The 26,091-nt window shown below is 48.4% G+C and overlaps 9 protein-coding genes across 9 annotated transcripts; 4 read left to right on the top strand and 5 right to left on the bottom strand.

Moving 5' to 3' along the window:
* Window positions 1–686: 686 nt before the first annotated feature.
* On the top strand, window positions 687–2,231 carry C8Q69DRAFT_466300 (hypothetical protein). The gene is made up of 2 exons (XM_028630556.1): window positions 687–1,032; window positions 1,162–2,231. Exons 1-2 carry the CDS (start codon window positions 859–861, stop codon window positions 1,948–1,950), a joined length of 963 nt encoding a protein of 320 aa, XP_028485179.1. The 5' UTR covers window positions 687–858; the 3' UTR covers window positions 1,951–2,231.
* Window positions 2,232–2,249: 18 nt separating this feature from the next.
* On the top strand, window positions 2,250–3,860 carry C8Q69DRAFT_466298 (putative phosphoribosylglycinamide formyltransferase). The gene is made up of 2 exons (XM_028630555.1): window positions 2,250–3,076; window positions 3,169–3,860. The coding sequence occupies exons 1-2, from the start codon at window positions 2,663–2,665 to the stop codon at window positions 3,415–3,417; spliced, it is 663 nt and encodes a 220-aa protein (XP_028485178.1). The 5' UTR covers window positions 2,250–2,662; the 3' UTR covers window positions 3,418–3,860.
* Window positions 3,861–7,853: 3,993 nt separating this feature from the next.
* C8Q69DRAFT_257755 (putative C6 finger domain protein) lies at window positions 7,854–10,485 on the top strand. The gene is made up of 5 exons (XM_028626647.1): window positions 7,854–8,240; window positions 8,301–8,328; window positions 8,391–9,130; window positions 9,186–9,982; window positions 10,081–10,485. The coding sequence occupies exons 1-5, from the start codon at window positions 7,950–7,952 to the stop codon at window positions 10,304–10,306; spliced, it is 2,082 nt and encodes a 693-aa protein (XP_028485177.1). The 5' UTR covers window positions 7,854–7,949; the 3' UTR covers window positions 10,307–10,485.
* Window positions 10,486–11,234: 749 nt separating this feature from the next.
* Window positions 11,235–15,237, bottom strand: C8Q69DRAFT_257760 (putative ATP-dependent RNA helicase). The gene has a single exon (XM_028626648.1). It carries the CDS (start codon window positions 15,109–15,111, stop codon window positions 11,509–11,511), a length of 3,603 nt encoding a protein of 1,200 aa, XP_028485176.1. The 5' UTR covers window positions 15,112–15,237; the 3' UTR covers window positions 11,235–11,508.
* Window positions 15,238–15,666: 429 nt separating this feature from the next.
* Window positions 15,667–17,640, top strand: C8Q69DRAFT_466285 (MFS transporter). Its single transcript, XM_028630554.1, has 5 exons — window positions 15,667–16,084; window positions 16,148–16,162; window positions 16,262–16,663; window positions 16,738–17,088; window positions 17,151–17,640. Exons 1-5 carry the CDS (start codon window positions 15,893–15,895, stop codon window positions 17,514–17,516), a joined length of 1,326 nt encoding a protein of 441 aa, XP_028485175.1. The 5' UTR covers window positions 15,667–15,892; the 3' UTR covers window positions 17,517–17,640.
* Window positions 17,641–18,328: 688 nt separating this feature from the next.
* C8Q69DRAFT_444435 (putative nuclear protein export protein Yrb2) lies at window positions 18,329–20,268 on the bottom strand (the record flags this gene model as incomplete). The annotated part of the gene is made up of 4 exons (XM_028628996.1): window positions 18,329–18,394; window positions 18,448–18,752; window positions 18,813–19,362; window positions 19,417–20,268. 4 exons carry the CDS (start codon window positions 20,266–20,268, stop codon window positions 18,329–18,331), a joined length of 1,773 nt encoding a protein of 590 aa, XP_028485174.1.
* A 706-nt stretch (window positions 20,269–20,974) lies between these two features.
* C8Q69DRAFT_257664 (putative nuclear protein export protein Yrb2) lies at window positions 20,975–22,608 on the bottom strand. The gene is made up of 4 exons (XM_028626646.1): window positions 22,214–22,608; window positions 21,749–22,151; window positions 21,529–21,681; window positions 20,975–21,472 (listed from the first exon to the last, which is right to left on the bottom strand). Exons 1-4 carry the CDS (start codon window positions 22,308–22,310, stop codon window positions 21,223–21,225), a joined length of 903 nt encoding a protein of 300 aa, XP_028485173.1. The 5' UTR covers window positions 22,311–22,608; the 3' UTR covers window positions 20,975–21,222.
* A 446-nt stretch (window positions 22,609–23,054) lies between these two features.
* Window positions 23,055–23,842, bottom strand: C8Q69DRAFT_444433 (hypothetical protein; the record flags this gene model as incomplete). The annotated part of the gene is made up of 4 exons (XM_028628995.1): window positions 23,055–23,272; window positions 23,335–23,529; window positions 23,605–23,706; window positions 23,812–23,842. The coding sequence occupies 4 exons, from the start codon at window positions 23,840–23,842 to the stop codon at window positions 23,055–23,057; spliced, it is 546 nt and encodes a 181-aa protein (XP_028485172.1).
* A 703-nt stretch (window positions 23,843–24,545) lies between these two features.
* C8Q69DRAFT_466268 (hypothetical protein) lies at window positions 24,546–25,979 on the bottom strand. The gene is made up of 4 exons (XM_028630553.1): window positions 25,506–25,979; window positions 25,148–25,456; window positions 24,997–25,074; window positions 24,546–24,919 (listed from the first exon to the last, which is right to left on the bottom strand). Exons 1-4 carry the CDS (start codon window positions 25,727–25,729, stop codon window positions 24,718–24,720), a joined length of 813 nt encoding a protein of 270 aa, XP_028485171.1. The 5' UTR covers window positions 25,730–25,979; the 3' UTR covers window positions 24,546–24,717.
* Between the last annotated feature and the right edge of the window lie 112 nt (window positions 25,980–26,091).

Genomic DNA, 26,091 nt, shown 5'->3' with positions numbered 1-26,091 from the left:
CATAGTTCCGGTTGTTCACGTATTAAGGAGGGGCGCTTTTGCAGTGATTGGCCGACTGACCCCCTTTTTTATCACTTCGCAGCACTGTATTCCCTACTGTTTCCCCATCAAACTGTCTTATCTTACTCGAGAAACGAGAACCTGGATTTGTTCAGGTGATCTCTCGGTCTCGCCCCATGTTTTCTAGCCTGCAATGTTGATAACGCTAATAGAATCTGAAGTATGTATGATGAGTCGATTCCACTCCATATCTTTCCGCCCAGTTCACGAATACTAGCGTAGTGTCAATGATTATTCATAGTCTGTATATCCCGAACCCGCGAGATTTGGGTAGCACAAGCAATTGCAGTACTTTTAAGCTGCCGAATAGAGGAAATCCCCCTGGGAAGAGACGGCATTACTTTAATGCCATCAGCTTAGAGCCGTCGGACTTTCTGATACGTCCCAGATATGAGCTCTCAGCACACTTTGTTTGGGCCCTCCCGAAAAGGGAACTATCTCTTAAAAAGCATTCCCAGTAGAAGAAAATTGCGGGAGCCGTCGACTCGGACTGCTACTACTTACCTATTAGGTAGCACTGGTTGTATCGGCCTGGGTGATACGGAGGTACGCGTGCTCCGTGTCCGTCCGACCCCGCGCAAATACTGTGACACAATAACAGATATATAACGCTGGTGAGTCGGACACTTTTTCTTTTTCGTTTTCTTTTGAAAAAAAAAAACACTCTTTTTGGTTCAATTCGGACAATTCACGTCCGCAGCCTTCCCTGCTGTTGCCATTGGGCCTCTCTTGTACTCGAATAGTAGAGCTATATATATATACATACATTGGGAGTGCACCTTCTTTCAATTCGGAGCCATGGACGAGACTTTCCCCCCTGTTAAGGCCTCCGGGAATGAGGACGGACGCTCCAAAAACTCACCGTACTACCTCAAAACTGTGGGTGATAAATTGACAGGTCCTATGAAGGATATCCTGGAGAATTATAGTGGGATTCCATCCGATGAGGTTGAAAGGCATGTTTATGAATTGGTGAGTTATCTGATGTTTATTTCATAGTAGTATTCTGGCACTTGTTATTTATGTGCGCTGTGTCGTGGCATTCTATCGCTTAGGTCTTCCCTCCTATTATACCGGCCATTTACTAACTACTTAAAACAGAGAGACCGTGCTTGGGACGTACATCCATACCCATGCATCGGTGTATTCTCTTTCCTTGATCTTTCAACCAACCAGGTTCCGGCCTACAGCAAGATTCTTGAAATTCTCAAACCAAACCCGAATGCACCAGAAGACCAAGCCCTTTTCCTCGACCTTGCTTGCTGCTTTGGACAGGATATCCGCAAGCTAGTCCGCGACGGCGTACCGGCCTCCGCCGTCTATGGAACAGATATCAAACGCGAGTTCTTGGAATTGGGATTCGAGCTCTTCAAGGACGAAGACAAGTTTCCGGACCCAGAACGACAATTCTTCGTGGCTGATATCCTTGATGCCGACTCGCCTGAAAACGCCGGCATCTGGAACGAGATGATGAGCAAGTTCACGATCGTTCAGATTGCAAACTTCTTGCATCTCTTCGACTACGAGCGCCAACTCCAGATCTGCTGCGTCATTACGCGGCTCATGGCCACAAAGCCCGGTGCCATGGTCATCGGAAGACAAGTAGGGAGCACAAATCCTCGGGAGGTCTCGAGGGCCTTTTCTGCCCCGGAACTAAAACGCAATTCCGGGACCAGATACTGGCACTCACCGGAGACATTCCGACAAATGTGGGTGGAGGTCGGTGAGAAGACGGGCACTAAGTGGGATGTGGATGTCGATTTCATCAAGCTGGATGAACACAATCTGAAGTTGCTGGAAGAGGTAAAGCAAATGTTCCCTTCGGCTGATGCCGAGCGTAAGCAGCGGCAGGTGAATTATTTGATTTTCACAGTCACTAGGGTCGAGTGAATTCATATCTAGTACCGATTTCTTGTCTGCATGGCTGGCTGATAGAGCCCATCTTGAATTGGATTTCTGTGGTTATTATTATAATAAGTTTGGTCTATGTTTTGAATAGGTATACAGTACATTTCTGTTCTGGTAGGTGATTGGTAGGTGATAAGATATTGGACAGAGTTGTGCTTTCCATGAATAGAGCAATTGACAGATAAATCAGGAAATATTTTATTTCCCTGAATGATTTGTATGATAAGGAGGATATAACTGTCACTTGTAGGCGGACGTGTTCGTAGACCCAGCAGTTTTTACTCCAGACTCCGCCCCGCATCGGACCTGATGACTCAGCCAGAGAGCTTTCCACCCCGCCTTCCCGAAAGAGCGTAACAGCTCTCTGGCAATTGTCGTGCATCACTAATAATTTTGCTGGATCTGTAGACAATTATCTTCTGTGATCCTTTTCTCATTCTCATCAGATTTGTCTGTTTTGGAAGATTTGTGTCTTCATACTGGGGGAGCTTCCCCGCGGTTAAGGGAAAAGACAGAAATTTAAAGGCACACTTTTTTTGTCGTGAAATCGTGATAAGATACCCACGAAATTCAATCTCTAGTGGAATAGGTACGGAGAAAGGAGATCGATAAGGGGCAGATAAAGTCTGAACCCCTCAAACATACGACCATCCGAGAAGAGAAAGAGGAGATATACAAGATCCCCAAATCCAAAATGACCGACTCCGTCCGCCTCACAGTCCTTATATCCGGCAACGGATCCAATCTCCAAGCCGTGATTGACAAATTGAGCGCGGGGCAATTCCCCGAGGTATCTATCGTGCGCGTTCTCTCCAACCGCAAGGATGCCTTTGGACTGGAGCGTGCCCGCAAAGCCAATATCCCCACGACGTACCACAACCTGGTCAAGTACAAGAAGCAGCATCCCGCGACCCCCGAGGGCGTACAAAAAGCGCGCGAGGAATATGATGCTGAATTGGCTCGACTAGTCTTGGAGGACAAGCCGGATCTGGTCTATTGTTTGGGTTTCATGCATGTGCTGTCGCCGCGGTTTTTGGGACCGTTGGAGGAGAAGAAGATTAAGATTATTAATCTGCATCCTGCGCTGCCGGGGCAGTTTAATGGGGCTGTGAGTACTTATTTCCTTCTTCTTTTGCGACTTTGTCTTACTTATATAATATTGTATTCCCTTTCGATGAAACTCGCTAACCTCTATGAAAGCATGCCATTGAGCGTGCTCACGCTGCCTGGCTAGAAGGCAAGATTGACAAGACTGGCGTTATGATTCACAATGTCATTTCGGAAGTCGACATGGGAAAACCCATTCTAGTCCGCGAGATCCCTTTTATCAAGGGTCAAGACGAAGATCTGGATGCGTTTGAGAAGAAAGTGCATGAGGTCGAATGGGGCGTTGTCATCGAGGGATTGGAGATTGCTCTCAAGGAAATCAAAGAAAAGCGCAGCCAATAAGTCCTGGAGACATCTGCAAAGAGAGATGCAGTGTGGCGGACTGCATTGAATGGGCGCCAGATCACGCATGGCGCATACGATAGTGCATACCAAAAAAAAACTTCGACACTGCATGTCGAAATCCGATTCCCAACATGTATATAGAGTCTTGAAATGATATTCAACTACATTCGATTTCTAGAGCAAATTTCCCACTTCTGTGATAACTACATAGTGGTGATAGCTCAGCAAGAAGTCTTTCTGAGTCCACTCAAAATGCAGAGATAACCAAGCATTTCAAACCTCCTAAGCTCAAAACGAAACACAGAAAGAGCTCACACAAGCAGTTCAAAAACATTTGATTTTTTATTTGACCTTGCTACCTGATCTTTTAACGAAAATGCATCACCGATTCGTATGAGAGCTCGAGCCTTGACTAGCATGACTCGCGACGCAGGATCATCATTAGTGTCCAAGCTGCTAACCACTACTTCATACTGCAATTAGTGCCAGCGCGGAGACATAGGAAAATGTTCCGAAAGTTCTACGCCGATCTCAACACAGTCATGATCCGTGCATCGCCTGCAGTTTCAACCTGATTCCCTGACAGGGATCAGGGTTTGAGCGAACCGCATCCGAACCTGCATATGCTTATTTCGACGAAGAAAGTGAGGCAAAGTACTGTACCTACTGTACTTATTTATCTATTGAACCTCCAAACATAATGGAAGATATTGCGAGTCGGGGACCTGGTTCTTCTTTTATTGGGAAAATAGGTACGAGAGTAGACGGCAGGTCTCACCTACGAGTGTGATAATGCCCTATCCTCATCGAGGTATAGAGCTGTTGTTGTGCATAGTTGAGAACTGGGGTTCGCGCGGAGGTTAGTTAATTTGTTTATTCCTATTTGTAATCGATGCTTTCGTTCTATTTTCCTTCAGGGCACTAGAGGACAAGGGTTAATTGGAAGGCTACATACAAGATGCTTCTGGAGTCTGGAGTTAAGGTGATAGTAATACGCATCTTACGACGTGAACTTCGGACGTATGTCCATATTGAGTAGTTGTCACCTTTCAATAGTTCGTGATAAAACAATAATGCCTCTCCAGACCCCTGGCGATGAAGGGTTGGCGTTAAGTAAGACTCCCTGGAAAAAAATAGCGCGGCAACAAAATCCGTTGTCGTCCGATATATCGAAACGTGAATTTCTGGGTGCGTACTGCATCTCAATTGTGTAGCTTATCAGGAACTACCTGATAAGCCTTGCTGGGTTCTGATAATTGAAATGTCGATGTAGATGGAAAGGGTTAGGTTACTGCCGCTGGTGAATTTCGATTATCACGGTTGGTGGCTGGCCTTTAAGCGCCTAGTAGGTTCACTAGCAGCTGTCAAAGTTCGGAGGATAAACTTATCAAGTTAACTAACACATATTAACTACATAAGTAGTTAGTTAGTTGACTACCTACTTACCTAACGTAGGTAGATATGGTAAGTTATGTAATGCTAGGTAGTAAATAAACCAACTAGTTAACCAGCTAACCATCTATGGAGTAGTCGCTAAACTTGCTCGAGGGTAGTCGGAGTTAATCCATAGTTAGAACTTCTGTTCGAGTAAATCCAAGCATGATCTCTTTGATGATCCTGGCTCCCTGAGCTCGGGGATCCGCCATGCCTGGGTGATCGCAGCTGCTGGTCCCGGCAGTGAGACAAAGTCGAGTCACTATCCAACTGTCTAACTGTCGACCAGGTGCCTGTCCGGGAGTGACCAACTCTGGCCTAGAGGCAAGTTACAAGCCGCAAGGACGTGGAACTTTCCAACAAGGTCTGGCTGGGCGCTGTAGGGACTCAACTAGTTAGTGGGGTTATGGACGGAGTAGTAGTGGCGATGCTGAGTGAAGACACAGGCTATCACAGGACCGTGAGTTAGTGCAGCCGACCCAGTAGTAAGTAGCCTAGGTGGTTGATTGATGATATGTGCATCTTCTTGCAGGATGTCAGTTTTTGCTAGACTAAATAGGCCGTGCGAGTGTGTTCAATGTCACCTCCATGCAGCATACTGGAAAAGATATGCCACTAGATACAGGGCACTGTTTGCAACGCTCTACAGGGGTGGCGAGAGCTATTTCGTCCTATTCCTGAGTTATTGAGAAGCTGCTCACATGAGGCTTCAAACTCGATTTTCTCCTTGGCCGCCGATTCCGGTATGCTCACAGAGTCGAGTCAGCCGCATGACTGATACCTGATAGTTCCGGACTCCGTAGTAGTTAGTAGTACCTTCGACAGGAAACGAACTAGAAAAAGGCCCCCATTCAATGTGGGTGGAAATGACAACCTGAGTATCCTAGACCCGTGGAAAGGACTGATGCTAGTAGGGTATGGAGTCGTAGTAGTAGTTGGTAATGTGATGCCTGGCAAGGCGGTAACAGCTCTTTCTGCCCCATCTGTGTGAAGTTTTGACCACATTAACAACCTCTCTTTCGAACCCCAATTCTGGTGTGTGCGCTTCGCTCTCCAAGAGCTGAATGCAAGCCACATTTAATAATCCAGCTGCCCCGCCCGCTGATGGCTGTTAAGTGCGATGTCTATCTATCGATGCTTCCGAAGTTCCCAGGTATGAGTCGTGGGTCGCAGCTCCACTGACTCTTATCCTCAGTTCGTATCCGCTGAGAAGAAGTCAATTCGTGAGCATGGCAGGCTGTGCCCTATGCGCCTCAATCCTTCCGTCTCTTGCGCTAACGAACACCGTCGACCGGATCGTGCGGACAATCGAACACCGGACCCCGGAGTTTCGCAGTATGTGTCGACATGGTTCAGTGAGTGTTCAAGAATGCCCCGCTTGATGGCTCTCAGAGTTCAAGCCCTCTTGGAGCTGCAGCGCGCCATCCTGACTGATCATGAGTCTATTGCTAACGGAAGGACGCTAGAACCCCCGACAAAAGCACCGGAACGTGGCCCGTGGAGAACAAGGGCGTCTCTCTTTCTCCCCATGAAGTATGTTAAGATCCAGGATTGCTCTGATATATCTCGAAATGGAATCTGGGTCTGCACGCCGCCCATCAGCAACCAGTAGACGCCAATCGATTTTCTGACGTCCCCCTCCAATGACATCGATCTGGGCGAGCACTGGGAATGTGCTGTGATTTATGGTACTCCGTATGGTGTCCAAGCTTTGGAGCAAGCCATCACTTGATGGTGTGCTTGTATTGTGCATGAGCGCCAGTTCTTACAGAGTAACCTGAATCCCAGAGCTCTAAATCAGCCTTGGCATGTTACTTTGGGTCTCAGGACTTTGGCCGAGCTGTATCGTTCCGCCAGCTGCGGCGGAAGTAGGAAAACACGGCCTGCTGCCAAACCTCGCTGTCGATCAGGGACGTTTCGAATCGTCATCCCGTTTTTGAGAGTTAGTAGAAGGAGTTGAACGGGATTTTAACGGATGGCGCCGGCAGAGCCCCAATGCCGCAGCATCCAGCCACAGGGAGATGCATCGTCGCGGACGTTGTCCCAAATCTGAGTGTTTTTACCTTTCGATCAAAACTCTACAGCGACCTAGGGTTCGGGCGGTTGCTAGTAGTTTTGTCCGAAGCAGATCGACGGCGTGCCGTTTCGCACCCCCCAGAGGCCGGCACTTTCCCGCCGATGCTTTTTGGCTGCTAAATCTCCTCATCATTCGGAAGATTTGAAGCCGATATTTGATCTGGTTTCCACCTCCCCCTTTTCCCGTCCCTCCGAAACGTCAGTTATATTTGGGGCAACTTATTATAGTCTACTAAAGCCGGCAGTTTTCTGAGTGGATCCAGAGTGGTCAGTGGGGCCCCTATTTATTCTTCCGCCAAAACTGAAAATAATAATAATAATCCGGAGTCAGCGGCGATAGATAGGTGATCGATCTTGGCTGCATCCTGGAGTGACCGATCGTTGCCTGAATCTGACATCCACAAGCTGTTTGCTGTTCGATCCTGATCCTGGTACTACTACTGTCCCCCGAACGGCCACTACTGCTGATCTCCGCGCTTGATATCTATCATCGGCGGTCGAACCGTACAGTGTGCTCCGTAGATACCATTCACTCTAATAATAATAAGCGGAACTTGAGTGCTTTCCGAATCAGATGGTGTTGTCGGCATTGCTCTTTACCGCAAGCTATTATTATTCCTTGTGGAACGGTCAACGATTATTGCGCTGGGACCATCTTGACCTGTCCCACTTCAACCCCCTTCTGGAGGCTCACCCCCGTCAACGATAACTGCAGAAGGCTGCTAGAACGACCGCAACGCTTCAAATCGACGGGGGATTGGTGGGGCCATAATTCAGGTGGGAGCGCTGCTGGCTCGAGCTTGACGGCGATTAGCACGTTCTCCATACACTGCCGGCCAAGAGCCAACGCGACAGTGATTCCTAGCTCGATGACGGCGAACCTTCCCTGGACTCCGCGTATACGAGTATTACTTCCTTTGCGGATCTAAACCTTTCTCCGAGTGTTGACCGGCAATTGAGACCCTGGCCGGCTTTGTTCCTGTCTTATTTGTGATATCTGTGAGCACTGTCGCACCGTCATGGAGCACTCGTACCTCCCTCCAGGCGCATCACTGCCAGGTTATTCGGCGGAAGCATCTCTGGCGCAACTCAATGACTCCAGCCAAATACCCTTTTATGCAATATTTGCCCCGGCTACCTATCCGGAGAGCGTGGCCTTCTGGCATGATCCTCCCGTCCAACAGCACGGAATGTCCGCGTTTGGGGGTCTACCAATGTCAACCCCGCAACCAGCGCAATCGGCAGTTGATCAGAAAAAACACAAAAGAACGAGAAGTGGCTGTTTTACTTGTCGGTCGCGTCGAGTAAAGGTCAGTCTATTCTCTCTCTACGGCCCAATCGAGTTATCTAACAGAGAATGGCCGATACAGTGCGATGAAACTCGTCCTATCTGTGAAAGTAAGTGGCCATATCGTATTAACCGCGTATCCGGACGAATATTAACTACTTGGACCTCGCAGGGTGTAGGAAAGGTAAACGAGAATGTGTTTACCCACCGCCGCCATCCCAGAAGTCTGGCAGTCGCGCGGGCACCAGATCTACGTCACAGGGCGACTCCTCAGACAACAATGAGGGTGATGACGCCAGTGGATTAGAAACTATCCAGGATGAAGAAGGCTCAGAGCAGAGTGGGCGTACTTCTTCAACTATAAGTACGACAAAGCACCGGCCGGCCGTTTCCAAGACACGCAGCGCACACTCAATAGCCAAGAGAAAGATCAAGCAGACACCAGACAGCTCAACGCTAAGCAAAGAAAAGAGCCTGTCGCCATTCACAGACACTGCTACAAGGTCAGAGTCACATAGCCCGGCCAGCAATACTCCCTCAGTCGGCTTCGATCCGCTCTACGGGCAAGAAATCTCCAATCTCCCCGAGACCGCACAGTTACCGGACGACATACTCTTCTTCTTAGACTACCACCAGAAAGAGATCACACATCATCATTACATGTTGAAGTCTCGATCCGGGGAATTCATCCATAGGACGATTGTGGAATTGTGCTTGAAATACGAACCTCTGCTCTATGCCGTAGTTGGATTCTCAGCTTATCATTACTGCCTGAGACAACCAGGTGGAAAGCTGTACACTTTCCTGCGGTATTATAACAAATCCTTGATATTATTAAGGAAATCTCTTGCGTCAGCAGAGCCGCACAGCGAGGCAACCTTGATTACGATCCTCTTGCTTACGACGTTCGAGGTATAACAAACAGATATTGCCTCTCTTGCCCTACCTCCTGCTGACAATAAACTAGGAATTCACTGGTGATTGGGTCAACCTTGTTGACCATCATCAAGCAGCACATACTCTGATCCTCGAGTTGTTAACACCCGAAACGGCGAACGAGAACGAACTACATCGACATATTTTCGTCTGGTACGCTCGTTTTGATCTCGTTGCCGGTCTCTTGGCTGGAAATGAGACAATTCTCACCCGAGAATGGTATACATCACGCGAAGAGTATGATGCAAAAGAGGCAGCTGAGGATCCAAGCGATGTACAGAAGCAATTGTCACTGTTTAACTCACGCAACCGCAGATTCGCCATGGACATGGCGTCTCTTTACGCCAAACTCTCCCGCGGAATGATACCAATGGACCAATTTGTTGCACAGAATGAGCAGCTCTCGTTAACCAAGGAGGAACTACGCACTTTACTCACTCAATTTGATGCGTCTGAGCATACTGTGACTTCGTATCCTCACAAGGTGCCACTCACGGAAAATGACATTGTCGACCCTTATATGCCAGGTCGCTTTTTTGAGGGCCCTCTATGGGATGTCAACTTTTCCTGGATAGATTTTCTGGCTACGTCTTTGATGTTCGAGTATCAGTCATCCCTTGTCCTGAGGCAAGAATCTTCCTCCGAGTTGCAGCACTCTGCTTTGGAACAGTGTCGCCTCATTGAAACTATTGAACGGTGGCCGGAGAAGGAGAACGGGACAGTAATTGCCTTCCATTCAAGTCTGGGCCTTGCGAGTATGTTCATTCCCAAAGATGCGAGGCACACCATGTGGATCAGAAGGAAACTGGCACGTGCCGAGCAGGACGGGTGAGTACACTACCTTCCTAACTGACTTTATACGCGTATCCCAGCCTATTCGTTGAATATCAAGCCTCGTAACACTGACACGGTATTGTTAAATATAGGTACATATATCCACCAAAGTTTAGGATGAGCATGGCACAGATATGGGGTATCCCAGAGGTCAAGCACTGGTGGCTCCCGAACGACGAAGGATATCCCGACATAGTTCGGGAGATCCGAAAAATGACCGAAGAGCGCACGACAAATCCACGGGATAATTTCCGTGAAGATGTTCGTGAAATGAAAACATTGTTTGGCAAAATGAATGTCGATGACAGCCCGGTTTAGAGGTATTCTAGGAGTAGAATGCCCAGTTAGGGAAAGCATCAGGACATTGGCATTGCAGCCACGTGGATAAGCTCATCGGACATCTGGACTTGACTGATGAAGCTGAATAATGCCTCTACTTGCACCTTTCTGAAAGAAGCAGGAGCGGAAGAACCCGTATCACACGCAAGGAATCCTCCCTCAGATCCGAGATCCCCGCCAGATCCTTTCCTCGTGCATTTTGAGGCTGCAGCGAGGATTTCACCCTCCTTAGCCTTCTACTATTCAGGTGGCCAATGATAAATCGAAGTATCATGATGAAAACCCACCTGTGGAGATAGGAGTCTTGATTGACTTCCAATCCCCGCGCGGCTAGTTATGCATGTTTCAGAAGTCATTGGTATGACCGGTCGCCTGTGCGCTTCTGACCTTGTCAAGCCCTTCATGTTTCCATGTAATATTACCCTTCATTCTTCCATGCAGTTGTGTTTCGAAAGCGGATACCATTACATTATGATATTTTTCTCGCATTTCCTCGTGCGAACTTGGCGTCTATCTATACACCTTTCTAATTCCTGTATCTTTGATTTACATTTCTCACATCCCTATCGACATGTGATACCTAGCTTTTGTTGCTGCATGGCTGTCGGTGTTACCTTTTGTATTATGCTCTAATAAACAATTTTGCCCCCCACTATTTTCCTAAGATTGACAACAGCCTATTTTCCAGTTCCTCTGTTAATATCCCTATCATCCACCCCACGACGATTGATACTTTAAAGTTTACCCCTATACAGTACACTATTTTGATATATACCCATTATCGCGGTAATTCTACATTGGGTTTTCGAGGATCTTTCTGTTTGAGAAGTATACACGGAGCATTTGCTATCAGTCGTGGTATCCGGCTTTGCGCAATATTGCATATTTCAGTGTACATTAGATTCGTAATAGCAGACTTGCCTTGGGGTATCAAGGGAAACATGAAATAATATTAATTCTGGCGGCTTACTTGATATGTCCGTCTTGAGATATATGTATGTCTTTAAACGTATTAAATGGAACCTTTCACTTGATTGGTAGCCTACCAAGACGGGGGATAACAGATGAGTCTGCGGGTTTCATTAGTCAATACTCGCGAAACGGTTCGAGTATATATATATATATCTCTCATGAATGCATTATTTTCATCTAAAGGCGTCATTGGTATCAAAATCTATCGGTCAGTCCATTTCCCTTTGCCCTAATGCTTGGTCATCATTCGTGCGTTCTCCGATTATCCTCGCGTCAGGACGGAGGGGGACCTCTCTCGCTTCGACAACCGTCTCATAACCACCCGCCAACTCACCACTTCCTTCCTCCCCTTCAAAGTCCTCTCCCCAGGGGAGAGAGTCGACATCGACATCATAACCGAGGAGACATCGCAGCACGACACCCGCGCCAGCTTTGCTCATCACCACGTTCTGCTCTTTACAGCGCTCATCGCAGACGCACTCGATACAGCCTTGCGGCGTGACACAGGTGCATGTCTCGATGCGAGAGAGCGCACGGCGAAGGAGGAGGTCGATGAACTCGAAGGCTTTACTCGCGATACCGGAGCCGGAGGAACCGCCTTTGGCATCATAGAATGTGAGACGCGCAGGTCTTTGGCGCGCTGGAGGTCGCAGGTCGATGGGGTCTGGTTTGGACGACCGATGACGAGACTCGTTTGCTCGCTTGAGATTCTTGCCTAGTTCCTTCTTGGAGACTTTGCACTCTGTGCGGACATCACCGGGGGTAGAGATCACGAATGTGGGCATCAAAGAGAGAATCGCGTGTTCAGCAGCATGGATGGCGGCTGCGATGTTGAGTCTCCTGGACTCGAGGATTTCCATGGCGCGTTTGGGCACGTCGAGCCACATACCCTTGCTGAGGATGTCGATTGGGGGATTGTCCACGGCGACGGCATCGAGCACGCGGCCGCGCTTGTCGATCTTGAAGAACCCGTAAACCACGGAATGAATCTGGATAGAACCAAAGAAGGCGCGGGATGCATCGTTGATGGAGCGGATGGCTTCGGTTTCGATAGGATCTATATCTGTGAAGTCGCGCTGTTGTGTACTCCAGTCGACGTGAACACGAACAACACGCGCGAAACGCCGTTCGGGATTCAACTCCTTCACGATGTACTTCTCACCCTGATGCATAAAGATGCCACCTTCGTAGATAGTGAACAAAGCGCGCGATTCTTCGACTTCCTCAAGGACAATGTTGCGATTGTTGGTGGTGTCGATGACGGCAAAGTGGTTTTCCTCTGTATCTCTTATCGAGACATATCTAGAAGGCTGAGGACGAAACCTCTCGTGGCAATGGTAGAACCCCAGGCCATCTTTGATGAGTCTGCTTGAAGCGAATTCTCCGAGGTTTTCTCCAAAGTAATGACTATCCTCCTCCGGCCTGATAGGCATCTCGAACGCAGCACACTGAATATGTCCTTCTAGGATAAGCTCGTTTGTTAAATCAATCTGCAGTTCACAGTTCGGTTTTGTGAAGATCTCATCCGGATTCTTCATATAATGCTGATCTGTGGGAAAACTGTCGCCCACTAAGACAGATAAGGAATCTTTGTTACGGCGACCAGCTCGACCGCTTTGCTGACGGAGGTTGGAAATTGAGTAGGGAAAGCCGAGAGTTATCACGGCATCGAGAGAGCCAATATCAACACCCAGTTCGAGAGCGTTTGTTGCAACAATCCCCATGAGTTTCCCTTCGAACATTTCCTTCTCGATTTTCCGGCGGTCTTGAGGGCTGTACCCGCCTCTATACCCCATCACAAGCTTTCCAATTTCCGGTCTCTCCAGGCTCTGGAATTCGCTTCTCACGTTCTGGAGAAGTAACTCGCACTGCTTCCTGATCCTGCAGAAAGCTATGACTCTGACTCCTCTCAGTATGAGTTGGCAAAACAGCCTGGCTGTCTCGGATAGACTGTCCCCTCGTCCCGAAGTTGGGTCTCCAGGATCCTTAAACGGGGTATTCCAGCAGATGAATTCCTTGCGGCCTGCTGGAGAACCGTCAAAATCTATCAACTTCACGTCTTCCACTCCAAATATCGCTTTCATGTGCTCTTCCGGATTTGCAACGGTAGCAGAGCAAGATATGAATCTAACATGGCGATTTCCGACGGCGGCGCATATCCTCCGTAGCCGCCGCATAATGAAGGCAACATGGGAGCCAAACAATCCGTTGTAGACATGGAGTTCGTCCACGACGACAAATTTCAAGTTCTTGAGGAAGGTTCTCCAGGAGCTTTCTTGCGGAAGGATAGTGATGTGTAACATGTCTGGGTTCGTGAAGATAATTCGACCTTCGTCCCGGATGATATTTCGATCATCCATGGGAGTATCTCCGTCGAATGTCTCCACAATAGTCTCCTGCAGACCGTCCATGTACTGCAGCAAATCTCTCATGCTGCGTCTCTGATCTTGCGCTAGCGCTTTCGTGGGGAAAATATACAGTCCCCTACTGTTTGGATCTTTCTCCAATTCGTGCAGCATCGGAACCTGATATATCAGGGATTTCCCTGAGCTCGTAGACGTAGACACAATGACATTATTCCCTTCGTAGAGATGATTGATAGCCTCTGCTTGATGAGAATAGAACTTTGTAATGCCTCTGGTGTTATACAGGGCGTTTACAATGTTCTGGGAAAGCTGAAAATTCAGATCTCCATAGACCGGTGGTTGCGGATTGAAAACTCTATGACCATCTGGGACAATCTGAGCCGTATACCAATCCATCTCCCTAATCTCAGCTATAATCTCAGAGATTGACTTGCGTTCTTTCGGAATTTCAGCTGGAAATTGCGGAACCGCTGGCGTAGTAGTGCCACTATTGGGCATCGAAGGGATGAGCGCTTCTTTATCCTTCTCCAGTCTCTCGACCGGATCTACACCATCATCTTCACACTTCACCAGAAACGCATCGATGGCCTCCATAAACTTCTTATTTCGTTTCTCAATGAGGCCGAGCATTTGTTTCTGACTGTAGACGGGCATTTTGAGATCTTCGTCTCTCATCCTGCGGGTGGGCTTGGTCGGTTCTCCGGTCTTGGGATGCTGAACCTGTCTTTTTAGATCCCCATCGAGGAATTCAAATAGTAGCACTTCGTTTCTATCCTTATCCGCATCCATGTTGATAACTGAAAGATTCTCTCCGTCTTCAATGGCACTTGGTCCGCTTCCTCTCATGAACCTATGGTCGTCCCGCCCCCCTTCGCCAGCCCCCATAACTTCCAAGGCAGCCTCATCCACGACCTCAAACCTCACTGCATGTGGGACAAGCACCTTCACCCGTGCGATGTCTTCCACAGTCAGATTTCGTCCGCCCATCTGAGCCTCCACAGCACCTTTGATCTTATCAAATGTCGTGGCGAGATGTTTCCTCGTGCAGCAGAATGTATAGACGAGGTTCAAAGCTCGATGCGTTTTTGAGAGCTGCTTGAACGTCTCTGGCCATGGAGCGGAAGGAGTTCGTTTTTGCTTTGGCTTTGGCTTTGGCTTAGGCGTGGCAGAGCGAGATTTGCTGCGTCGGCCGTCACTATCGACGCCATTTGTGCTGGTCTCAACGCTTGGGGATGAGATTCGTCCTTGCTTCCCTCGTCCACGAACTGCCTTCCTGACCCCCTGGTCAGAAGGTGGGCCATCGTCCGTCTTTGTCGGGACAGTTGTGGCGATCGCGATTTCAGTCGCGGGCGTTGACGCGCCGTCCGCCGAAGGTGAAGGAGAACTGAGTTGCCCATCATCTTCTGGACCTCTTTTCCGTTTCACGCCATTTTGCGAGGTGGCCATCGCAGCTGCAGAGCAGACCTTGCCCGCGAACCATCACTAATTTCACCGAATGGATAACTCTGGAGATTGAACTTGCGGCGGGGAGTGAGAAGCGGCGAGACACGTGGTCACGTGCGCAATTAACCTTCAAATGGAATAGCGTGGATGGAAAGAATAATGCGGGGTATCAACGTCCGAGAATGAAGTCCGAGAATGAACAATGTAATGTTTCCAACTTCTATAATGGTTTGGTTGTGAGTGGAATAACCACACGTATGGAAATCGTACTGTGGATATATCCTTCCTGGGATATAGATGTCAAAATTAGTGGTAGCCTGCGGATGGCATCTGACGAACTGCACAGTGCACGGGTCTATTAAGCTGGCTCATTAACATCGTATAGATCTGTCATATGATGGAGTAGCTCTTAGCAGAAGTCGAAGAGGCTTCAATATATGATGTATGCGCCTGGTGATATTTGTGGCTTCTTCCAGGCATCAATAAAAATAGTGTAATAGTCGCTATCTAGGTACCTACTAAGGTATACATCAGAGACGAATGTCTTACTGACAACTTGGACGTTGAAGTAAAGGTCTGTGATAAAATCCAGAGACATCAGCGCAAACTAGAATCATCCCTTGTAGTCGCAACTGCTCATGAACACTGTCTTATCCACCAGAGCTAGCTAAAAGCCCTGCGAGTTCATCTCTTGGCAATAAGTACCTAAGACGGCGAGCGCTTCGACGACCGCAGGTTTCCCACTTCTCCTCATCTTTGTCTCAGCATTGCTATCAAAGCCACCATGGCAGCAACTGAAATACCCCTAGCTGATCTCAAAAGTCCCGAATATCGATCCCCAGAACTACTGGAACAGGAGCCACACCAGGTATTCCAGCAGGTGGAACGATGGAACGCTCCTCGGTCCAATGTATGGAAGACACTAGCGACGTTCTGGAGTTTTCTCGTCATGGGGATGAATGATTCCGCGTATGGGGTGAGTTATCGCTTCCCAATAGAAGGGAAATCGAGTCTGTAACTGAATTAAATGATTTTGTAGCCGTTGATTCCTTATGTAAGTTGACAATAACAGTACCGGGGCACATATATCAATTCAATCCAAGTATGGGAAAAGATCGCATGACGAACTAACCAAATCAAAACATATGATTAGCTGGAAACATACTACGACCTCTCCTACACCGTTGTATCCATCTTATTCTTCTCGCCACTCTTCGGCTACATCTGCTCCGCATTACTTAACAATAAAATCCACAATCGATTCGGTCGTCGTGGCGTCGCCTGGATTGGCCCCGGGTGCCATATCATCGCCTACATTGTCAATTGTCTTCACCCACCGTATCCAGTCCTGGTGGTTTCGTTCATCTTCGCAGGTTTTGGAAACGGCCTCGCGGACTCAGGATGGAATGCTTGGATCGGCAATATGGCCAATGCGAACCAAGTCCTGGGGCTTTTGCATGGCTTCTATGGAGTCGGAGGCGTGCTTAGCCCGTTCGTTGCCACTTCTCTGATCACGAGAGCGGATTTGCCCTGGTATTACTTTTATTATCTCATGGTATGTTAGATTTTGACCATCTCTGACTAAGATCCCATACAAGTCCCAGTTCCGTTCGCTTATATACCTTGCAGATCGGTTTAGCGACGATCGAATTTGGTTTCTGTCTCGCTGCCTTCTGGGATGCGGGCGCGCCTGCAACGCAGAATAACCACCCTGGGGAAGAGACCAAGGGTGGACTGCGTCAGGCCCTTCTCCAAAAACAATACGCCTGGGTCACATGGATCTGCGCTCTTTTCCTTCTCGGATATGTAGGCATTGAAGTTGCTCTGGGCGGCTGGATCGTGACGTTCATGAGAAGAGTAAGACATGGAGAGCCCTTCGCCAGTGGCATGACTGCTACGGGGTTCTGGCTGGGAATCACCTGTGGGAGGGTTGTTTTGGGCTTCGTGACGCCTAAATTGGGGGAGAAGCTGAGTATCGTTGTAAGTATATTGAAAGAAATATCCATGCGTATGACACATAGTGCTTACAATTTCGGTGCCAGATATACTCCCTCCTCGCCATAACAGCCGGACTGATCCTCTGGCTCGTACCGGATTTCTATTCTTCCGCAGTAGCAGTCTCATTTCAGGGCTTCTTCCTGGGCCCCTTCTTCCCTGCAGCTGTTGTAGTTGCTACGAAGCTTCTTCCACGAAATCTTCACGTCAGCGCTATCGGCTTCGCGGCAGCTGTTGGAGGAGTGGGAGGTTCGGTTTTTCCTTTTGCAATGGGTGCGCTTGCTGAAGCGCGCGGTGTACAGGTCTTGCAGCCATTTATAATTGCGCTTTCCGCGAGTATCTTGTTGTTGTGGTTGGGATTGCCGCGGATGCCTAAAAAGACGGAGGATGATAGAGGTCATTCGAATGCTTAACTCGGTTTCCTGATACCTGAAGTGATAATGGCCGGAATTTAATGGCTCCACACCCCTCCAGTGGGCAGATGAGGTACCAGGTCAAATCTTATGTTTTTACCATACGGGAAGTTTAGGCAAAAGTGCTTCAATATTATTATTCTTTGTTGACATAACAATCGACTCTATCCTGACATTTATGAAATGGAATAGCTCAGCTATGCTGGGGAAAGCCCCACCTCCAACATGCACCCAGAGTCAAAGAATATGAAAGAGATCGCCCTGCCCCAATTGCGCATGCTTAGAACTCCCCGACTGAACAACTATGCTAAATGTACCGCCTATTTTGAATGACAGCCCGCCGGCATAAAAGAAACAGATTTAGAAGACCACGAACGAGAGGCCCGTAGGTCTGACTCAGGTTTAAGTATGAACTGCTGTACATAGAACACCCGGTCAATGACTCAATCCGCCGCGGCCAAAAGATGAGACCCATAAGGCCCGTTCGCAGAATAAATGATATTCTGTTCGGACCTTTCGGTTTAAGTGCAAGATATGCCCCAAATCCGCACTGGATTGAGCAAGCTGACTCCTGTGACGACATCGTGATCAGACCCCATGAATTTCTGTTTCATCCGAGATATCTTCTGACCAGCGGAGAGAATTGGGTGTCCAGCACATGCTGGACCCAACAACAATTCTCTGTTCCCTAGTCGTAGTAAGATAACCTCAAGAGTTGCAGACGTGAAGCCCGTTCAGCGTAAATATTCGCTTGAAATGTACCGAATTCAATCGCACAGGAGATGCTTGCTAGCTACGTCTATTCTCGACGTTCATAGCTCCTCCTGAAGCTTTTGGATCACGTGGTAAAGTTCCTTTGCAAGGTCATTGCTGCCAGTCTGCGAGAATGTCAGCGAGAAGTGTAGGCGCCAAGATCAGGAAGACAACTTACTCGAAGAAGAAGCGGCACGGAACGTCCATTTTCAAGACTAGCCAGGTGCAACTGCTTGGTGGACGGCTCCTTTCCTGTAGCATCTCCAACCGTCATGCCCTTAAAGATAGGCGTATTCAGCATCACCCGCAAGACGCCGTCCGCACGCATGATAAGCCGAGCAGTCTTCTTGCCATCGCCCTTTGGTTCCTTAACATTCACCTTGAACGTGCCTAGTCCACGTTCCTTCCACTCCTTTCCAGAGAAGCCAAACAGCTTGGCCTTGCAAGAGAAGTATGTCGTTTCTTCTTCTTCGCCGGTTTCAACTATAAAAGATTAGCATTTGCGAGGGGAAAAAGGTCCGCGAGGAGATGGTCAAATCATACTCGGCTGCTCAAAGAACCGTTCATCCTCCTTATCCTTCTCAAAAGTTGGAAGTTCCGAGCCAGGTTTGGCTTCATCTTGTTCACCTTCCTCATCGGAGTTATCTCCTGATGAACCAAATGGCTTCGCCTTTTCGGCGCCAATGATACCAGGGCCACCAGGTGCAGCAAAGCTCGTGAGTCCACCTCCTGGCTTGGGAGCAGCAGCGGCGAATCCGCTGAATCCGGACCCTAGGGTGCCAAAGGCAGAAGTACTGGAGGTTGCAGCTGCTGCGAATGGGGAAGGTCCAGCGGCAGCCGCAAACCCTGCAGTAGCAGGTTTCTCGGATTCAGTAGTGGAAGTGCTCTTGAAGACAGACGACGTAGATGCCCCAAGGGAACCAAAAGGTGACTGCGTCGAAGACGCAAACGCCCCAAAAGTTGACGAAGCGAACGCAGAGGCTGAAGTAACATGAGTGGTCTTAGGAGCCTCTTCTTCTTTCTTAGACTTGGGAGCGAGAGACGCGAACGGCGAGACGGCGGAGGTGTTGGCAAACGCAGAGGGCAGAGAAGGCTGTTCGGTAAGTCAGACCTAGGAAACAGAACGACCTGGAGGATATAAACGAACCTTAGATGCCTCATCCTTAGATGCCTCAGCAGCGCTACGCTCCTGCGAATTGTCGCGGTGTCTCTTCTTCTCTGGTTCAGATAATCCGTTCTCATATGTCGCCTTTCCCGCCGGCTCTTCTATCTTGGCATCGTCCTTTTCGAGTTGATCTATGCTTCTCTTCTTCTTAGGACTGAGAATCTTTGATTTATCATCCACGTCCTTCGACTGTTCCGGCGGCGGTGTGGTCAGCTCTTTGGAATCGCGAGATCTCTTTCGTCTATGACTGTTCTCGTCTTTAGACTCAGCAGCTGCATCGTTATTGTCCGTCTGAAGATCGTCGAAGGATCGTTTCCTGGACGCCCGTCCTCTACTAGTAGAGCGCGAATCGCTCGTATCGGTATTCTCAGACACTTCTGGATTCCCCGCAATAGTCGTCTCTTTCAGCTTCTGTCGAACGGGGCGCTCGCCGGTATTATCGTTATCGGAGGTAGTGGGGTCCTCATTCGTGTCTGTTCCAACGTTTTTCTTGTTAGACTCTAGCTTTGCTGGCATGGTAAAAAAGAGAGCCAAGATAAGGAAGACAATAATAAGAAAGACGGCAGCGTCATCTTTGCGGGCAACGGTCTGCGTGGCCTTTTGCTCTTGATTCCGGGTCCCAGGGTCCACTTCAGGGTTGATTTTGTTTTCCGCATAATCCGAGGGCGGAGGGGTAATCTCATTCGTACCTTTGGGGTTCTGGGGCTCTTTGTCCTCTGATGATGGAGAACTGGGTAAGTCTGGGCTCGATGTGTTGTCTGGGGGTAGCGGGGTGACGTGGTCCTCTTTCTCAGCAGTAGACGCACCATTGTGTTCCTGGGTATCAGACGCCATCTTGGGTGATCAGGTTATCGGCGTAGATTCGGGTAAATAGAAAGTTGAAACTATTTGCAAGTTTACGCGCAAGGCAATTTCGCTGAGTGAAGTGTTGCGACGGCAAGGAGAGTCGGGATATCGTTCGCCAGGTAGGTAGTAGGCAAGCTTCCTGTAGAAGAAAAATTTCTCTAGTCAGTCCACCTGGAAAAGAACAAAAGGGGCCGCCCTTGCGGTCGTTGTAGAAAGAGACCCTGCATAAGATCGCAGAAGGATATACTCACTAGTCATCCGTCTGCTTTCAAGGGTGGAGAGACTTCAGGGCCCTACGCTTTGCGGAAAAAAGTATGGGGGACGTTGCAGTTTTGCGGTGCTGCTCCAGCTTCTTTCGCTTGTACACGTTACACAAAGGGAGATAGCGATGTCGAGAGAAGTCCGGCTTTTGCTCCAATTGACGCCAGGGCTAGCTCAGACCTCGCGAGACAGAGTGACGGCCGGCCTTGAACGAGCCGCGGTTGGCTGTAGTGCAGAGTGGAAGAAGTAGTTAGATCAAGGAACGAGCTCTAGACGTGCAAGCGCCCAAGGACTAGGAAGAAAGACGGAGCCGGACCAGAAGGAGTCGGAGGAAGAAGGTCTAGAGATCCGTAGACGAGAGAGTCAAGGCGGGTCGAACTTTGGTGTTGGCCTTCTCTTCTTTGGTCTCCCGGCGACCGCTTCACTACTTCACCCCGCAGCAAACAACTCAGCCGGTTGGATCTAGGTTGCGAATTAATAGCGCGCTTGTCGGCTAAGTCGATAATAATCGAGTACGAGAGAAAGTATATCAAGTTCACGGCTATCCTATACATCCTCAATTCCCCGAACACGTCAATTCGTCACCGCTTAATATGCCTGGCTGGCAATTATTGTCCTCCGGCCAAAGTGGAGCACGGCACGGCCGACACTCATTTGCAATGAAACCAAGACCGCAGTCCTTTAGCTAATGAAACATAAACACCCGATACCAATATAGAAAACAAACAGCGGATACACCGCAAGGCCCACGCGATTCCTGACCACGCCCGAGCCCCCTAATATACTAACTCCGGCAGCGAGGGACCACGCGATGAGCACAAGATAGACCGGTATCCGAGCGATGATGGGCAGGCCCAGTGCGCTTAGAAGTGCGGCGATGACCAGAGGGAATAATGTGTATCCGATAATGCATACCGACTGGAAGAACGAACTAAACGCACGGAGGTCAGCTCAAGATCATGGAGTATTAGAGCGAGGTCCACATACATGTTTCCACCTAGCAATTTAATCTGGAGTGTCACAACTGCTTCTCCGATCCAAACGATCGAGAAGACCCCGGAGAACACAAGGGACGATTGTTCATCCTTCGCGCGCATGGAGAGGAACATGCTCAGAAGTAGACAGAAAATCAAAGGACCCCTAGAGTAACAGTGTCAGCAATCCCAACGCATATACTCTCGACTTGCGACAATCCGGGCGCCATTACCATAAGTCCCAATCTCTCAAGCCTTCACTCATGCCGCCTTGCAGCACCGTATCAGCGTCCGGCCATCGGCCAACAATGCCTCTCAAGCCGCCTCTAAAGCCAGTCGCCTCTCCTCTCTCAGCAGCTCCAATGCCACCGCCTTGCCGGAGTATACCTCCAAGCAGGTACTTGGGCCAAAGGACCTGTCTCATCTTCTCCCACACGGCGAGGAGATCCCGCGACAGAGTGTCCCAGACGCTCTCGTCGATGGTATTCTGCGGGGCACGACGGTCCTCACCAGGAATTGAAGAAGTGAGATAGTTCCCTGAGATACCGCCATCTTGAGATGAGGAAGATTGAATGTTTCCCGTCAGCGGAGCTCGATCGGAAGTGTCGGCTTGAAGGGGGTCGTCTGCCTCGATAGCTGTAGCTGCGATTGAGCACGTTAGCTAAAGCTCGTGCGTACCCAGAGACGAGGTAGCAAACCATCATCGGGATCGATCAAGTCATTGTCCAGCAGGGAGTCGTCATCATAGTGGTCTTCGTGAGGAACGCCGGATGTTCCACTAGCCATCATGGCCATGTTGCTCGGTTGCGGAGGTCTAGCCCCAGGCGCATCCCCTGACTGGGTTCAGAATAAACAGTAGCTGGCCCTGACCTCCCTGCTCACTGCAAAAATATGAGAGCAGTCTAGAGGACGAGACGGAAAGATAACTGTTTGATCAGAGCGTAGGCAGCGCTGCCGTTGAGCTAGGTTGTCATCCGGGAGAAGCTGCTGGGTGGCATTAAGACAGCAAGTACAGTACATACGTGCTGGCGGCTGTTGGCTGTGCTGCGCGATTAGCCGCTGACGCGCGTTCCGCCGCGAGGATCTCCACCATTCAAAATATAGGCAGATCAGACACCTCGAAAGGTTGCCATACTGTTCTCTTCATTGACAATGAGTGGCTAATTGTTATAGATCATGGCTTTGAGGAGTTGCCAGAGCGGCCAACCACCCGCTTTCCTACCAGCTCAAAAGGCTGTGCTTGGAGTCAAGCACCTGCAGCAATCCCTACGTGATCTGGGCCTGGATAAACATGGCAGCTTGGAGGCATTCAGCGTATTATCAAAGGTACCTAGCCATTCTGATTCTAGTTTGGTAATATGCAAGGATAAAGAGAAACTTCTGAGAACGAATTAGACATCCTATCCGATTTTATCAGGCACCTTATTCAATGAGCCAATAGGCTAATCCGCAACAATTTTCGTTTCCATCTCTTCACCCATTGCGCCTTTGGCTTGATCGTCACTGCGATGATAGTTCCGCCAGATTACACATTTTCCTTTAAAATATCGTTTTCCCTTCCGCTGCCAGCGCTATGTACCAAAGGCATTCGCGTAACGACGGCTCTCCTTCTGACTCTTTAGAATGAAGGATAATACTACTGTGAAACAATACCCATCCATCTTGGGTAAGTTCTTGTTTCAAGAATATGGTTTCGTCATATGTTGATATATATCCGAATTTGAACTTGGCCAAATACAGGTATTCTGCTATTTGGCCTACAGAGTCAAGTCAGCCTTGATATGTATGTCGAATAACTATGCATGCATGTCTTGCTTACCAAGGATATGTTGCATGTGTTCTTTGCCTTCGCCCTTTGCCCTTTGGCTAGCCTTATAGTCACCTAAGGTAATTGGCACATTCATTGCTTTGAAGACGGCCGATACAATTCGGCCTACATTACTTTCGAACCGTCCTTGTACCCCAGTTTCATCTCCATGAACAACATGCTCATGGGATAAATTGGCGTCAGAGGCTAGGAGAAGAAAGAGTAATATATTTTGCTGTCGTTGTTAGTGATTTATCTCTCTTTCTCTTTCCCTCTCCATACGGGTATATCTGAGGGGAGCGTACCCAAAATATTTAAAATTTGTGTCACCAACATCGACCTTGTCGGTCTCAAGACCAGCGGTCTGTTGTGTTACCGCGGCGTCTGTAGTTACAGTAGTAGTTATAACAGTCAATGGCCATACAAGCGTTCTGGATAGCAGTCTCGCATCTGCTTCTCAGGGGAGCACCCGGGGGTTTTAAATCATACGGCGATCTTTCAAACGGAGTTCCCGAGGCATATTAACAGGTCAAAGAAGGACTATTTAGGTATAAATAGACGGAGAAAACTTTCGTATTAGGGGTCTTGAGTGCCATCGAGGCGCGTCAATCAGATATTTACAATCCATCGGTATTAGAGCATTTTGAAACCATATAAGAGGCAGCTATCATACTATATCGACGTCATCAACTTGTAGATGGCTCTGATCGTTTCAGGCACTTTTTCTGGTAGGCCAGTCACCTGCGCTCTCGTAGCATCGTCTGCCATTTCGGTGATGGATCTGTTGGGGGAAGGAAAGAGGGGTAGGTCGAAAGATCAAAGCTAGGTACCTACATAGGTACCTACCTACTAGGTAGGTATCTACCTGGTATGCTATCACTGTGCACTGAACTAAGCCTAAAGCAGATTTTGAGGGAGATCCCCTACTACTAGGCCTCTAGTGCCAGAATTCACTCTCTATGCATGACTATAGCTGAAAATAGAGGTACTTGAGTTAATGGAATTGGGTTAGATATTCCCCCCTTCTATGTGAGTATGGTTGGAAACTACAGGTAGGAGAACCATTCATAAACCATATTCTCAACCACATGCAGTATGAAAAATCCTAGAAAGTTCAATGAAGACTTTTATACTTGAATTATTGAAGCTAGACGACACGTGACAGGGATATTACGATGCGTGTCTACGTGAAGGGAAATGAATAAAAATAAAAGGAACAGAACAAACCCCTAGAACAGATATTGCTGAAGTTCAAGGTAGCAATCTATAGCCTAAACGCTCTGATTCCAAAGTAGAGAGCTATTATATCATTGGGCATGATTCACACATATATCAGTTATCCGCGTGTCTAGATCAACAATGTCCTGGAGAGGAAACTACAACAGAACTGCTCATCTATCTTCCAAAAACATCTGATATTTCACGCCTGGAACCATCACGTAAGGCGATTAGAGAATCCTCTGGTTTCGGATCTCTAGTGGGTCGCTTTAGGAGGTACTTGGGTGGTTTTGACAGAAACCATAGCCTCAACTGCTTATCATCCCATCCTTGTGCATATTCTTCTGATGAACAAGTGTACTGGAACCCTGTAAAATAGCTGTTATAGTGTGGCACAATATAATTAGCTCTAGAGATCTACACTTTCCTAGCACTAGAATGGTTGCGATCACTCACAGTCTTTTGGTTGCAGCATCCCACAGAATGTTATCGGTGTTGCCTAAATAAAGTACAAGGCCGGCGTTGTAACAAGAACTGCGAAGAGTTACTAGGTTAGAAAAAGCGTTGCCGAGAGTAAGAGATGTAGTAGGAAAGTGGGAAACCATACATCCATGCTTCCTTGAACTTTTGTCGGATATCGGCACGTTCAGATTCATCTAAGTTCCAGAAGACCTCATCTTCCAGGCGACAACAAGGTAACTTCTCCATTAACAGATAGACAATGAAACCACCAGGAACCAAGTCCTGTGGGCCTTGAGTATCTACTTTAGATGCCAGGAGCTTTGGAGTTGAGGGGCAGGCCTTTTCCGTAAACAGCTTAAGAGCATTATATTCTGATCTTGCAAAGCCCTGGAGCTCTAGCGCTTGCGAGGCCCTCAGCTGCGGTGTATCGAACTCTGATCCTGCATAGGGAATTCTATAAGAGAATTAGCAACCATAGAGTTTTCAAGAAGTAGCAAGCATACTGCATGTATATTTTCATGATTGCCTGATCAGTAGGGTCGTTGAGGTTCTCACAGACATAAATTGCCCAAGCTTGAGAAGCAACCCGGTCCGTTTCCCATGACATCTCATCGAGTTGAGTCTTCCTTTCCAGAATCTTCTGTCCTAGGATCAATGGGTGCGGATAATCGTCAAATTCAATCCTCATTTTGTCAAAACCTCTAGCAAAGAAGATATTTCCAGCCATCTTGAGGATGACTTGACGCTTTTTGCTACTGAGGCGTACGTCCAGAAGGTATCACAAAGATATAATGAACACGGAGAATGCACTTCGAGGTAAGGGAGAGGCTGAAAATGATATAAGAAGGAACAAGATGAAATCAGCGTTAATGAAAGAGGTACGACATGTATGAGGCAGCAATCACGTGACACGTACCAGGTACTGAATAGGTAGGTGATTGATTTGCTATCTCCAGCTTTATGAGTGTATCCAGATGGCGCGGATAGGTGCACGGGCAAAAGTGACGAGACCCGGCGCGATTCCCACAGTCGTACAGTAGAGGCTACATAATTTACACCGCAACGGGCAGTAGGCCGCCGGCACCGTAT

This window comes from Paecilomyces variotii, assembly GCF_004022145.1.
Source record: "Paecilomyces variotii strain CBS 101075 chromosome Unknown C8Q69scaffold_5, whole genome shotgun sequence".
Lineage (NCBI taxonomy): Eukaryota > Fungi > Ascomycota > Eurotiomycetes > Eurotiales > Thermoascaceae > Paecilomyces > Paecilomyces variotii.
Note: the sequence above shows the minus strand (reverse complement) of the source record. Positions and strands in the feature narration are given on the sequence as shown.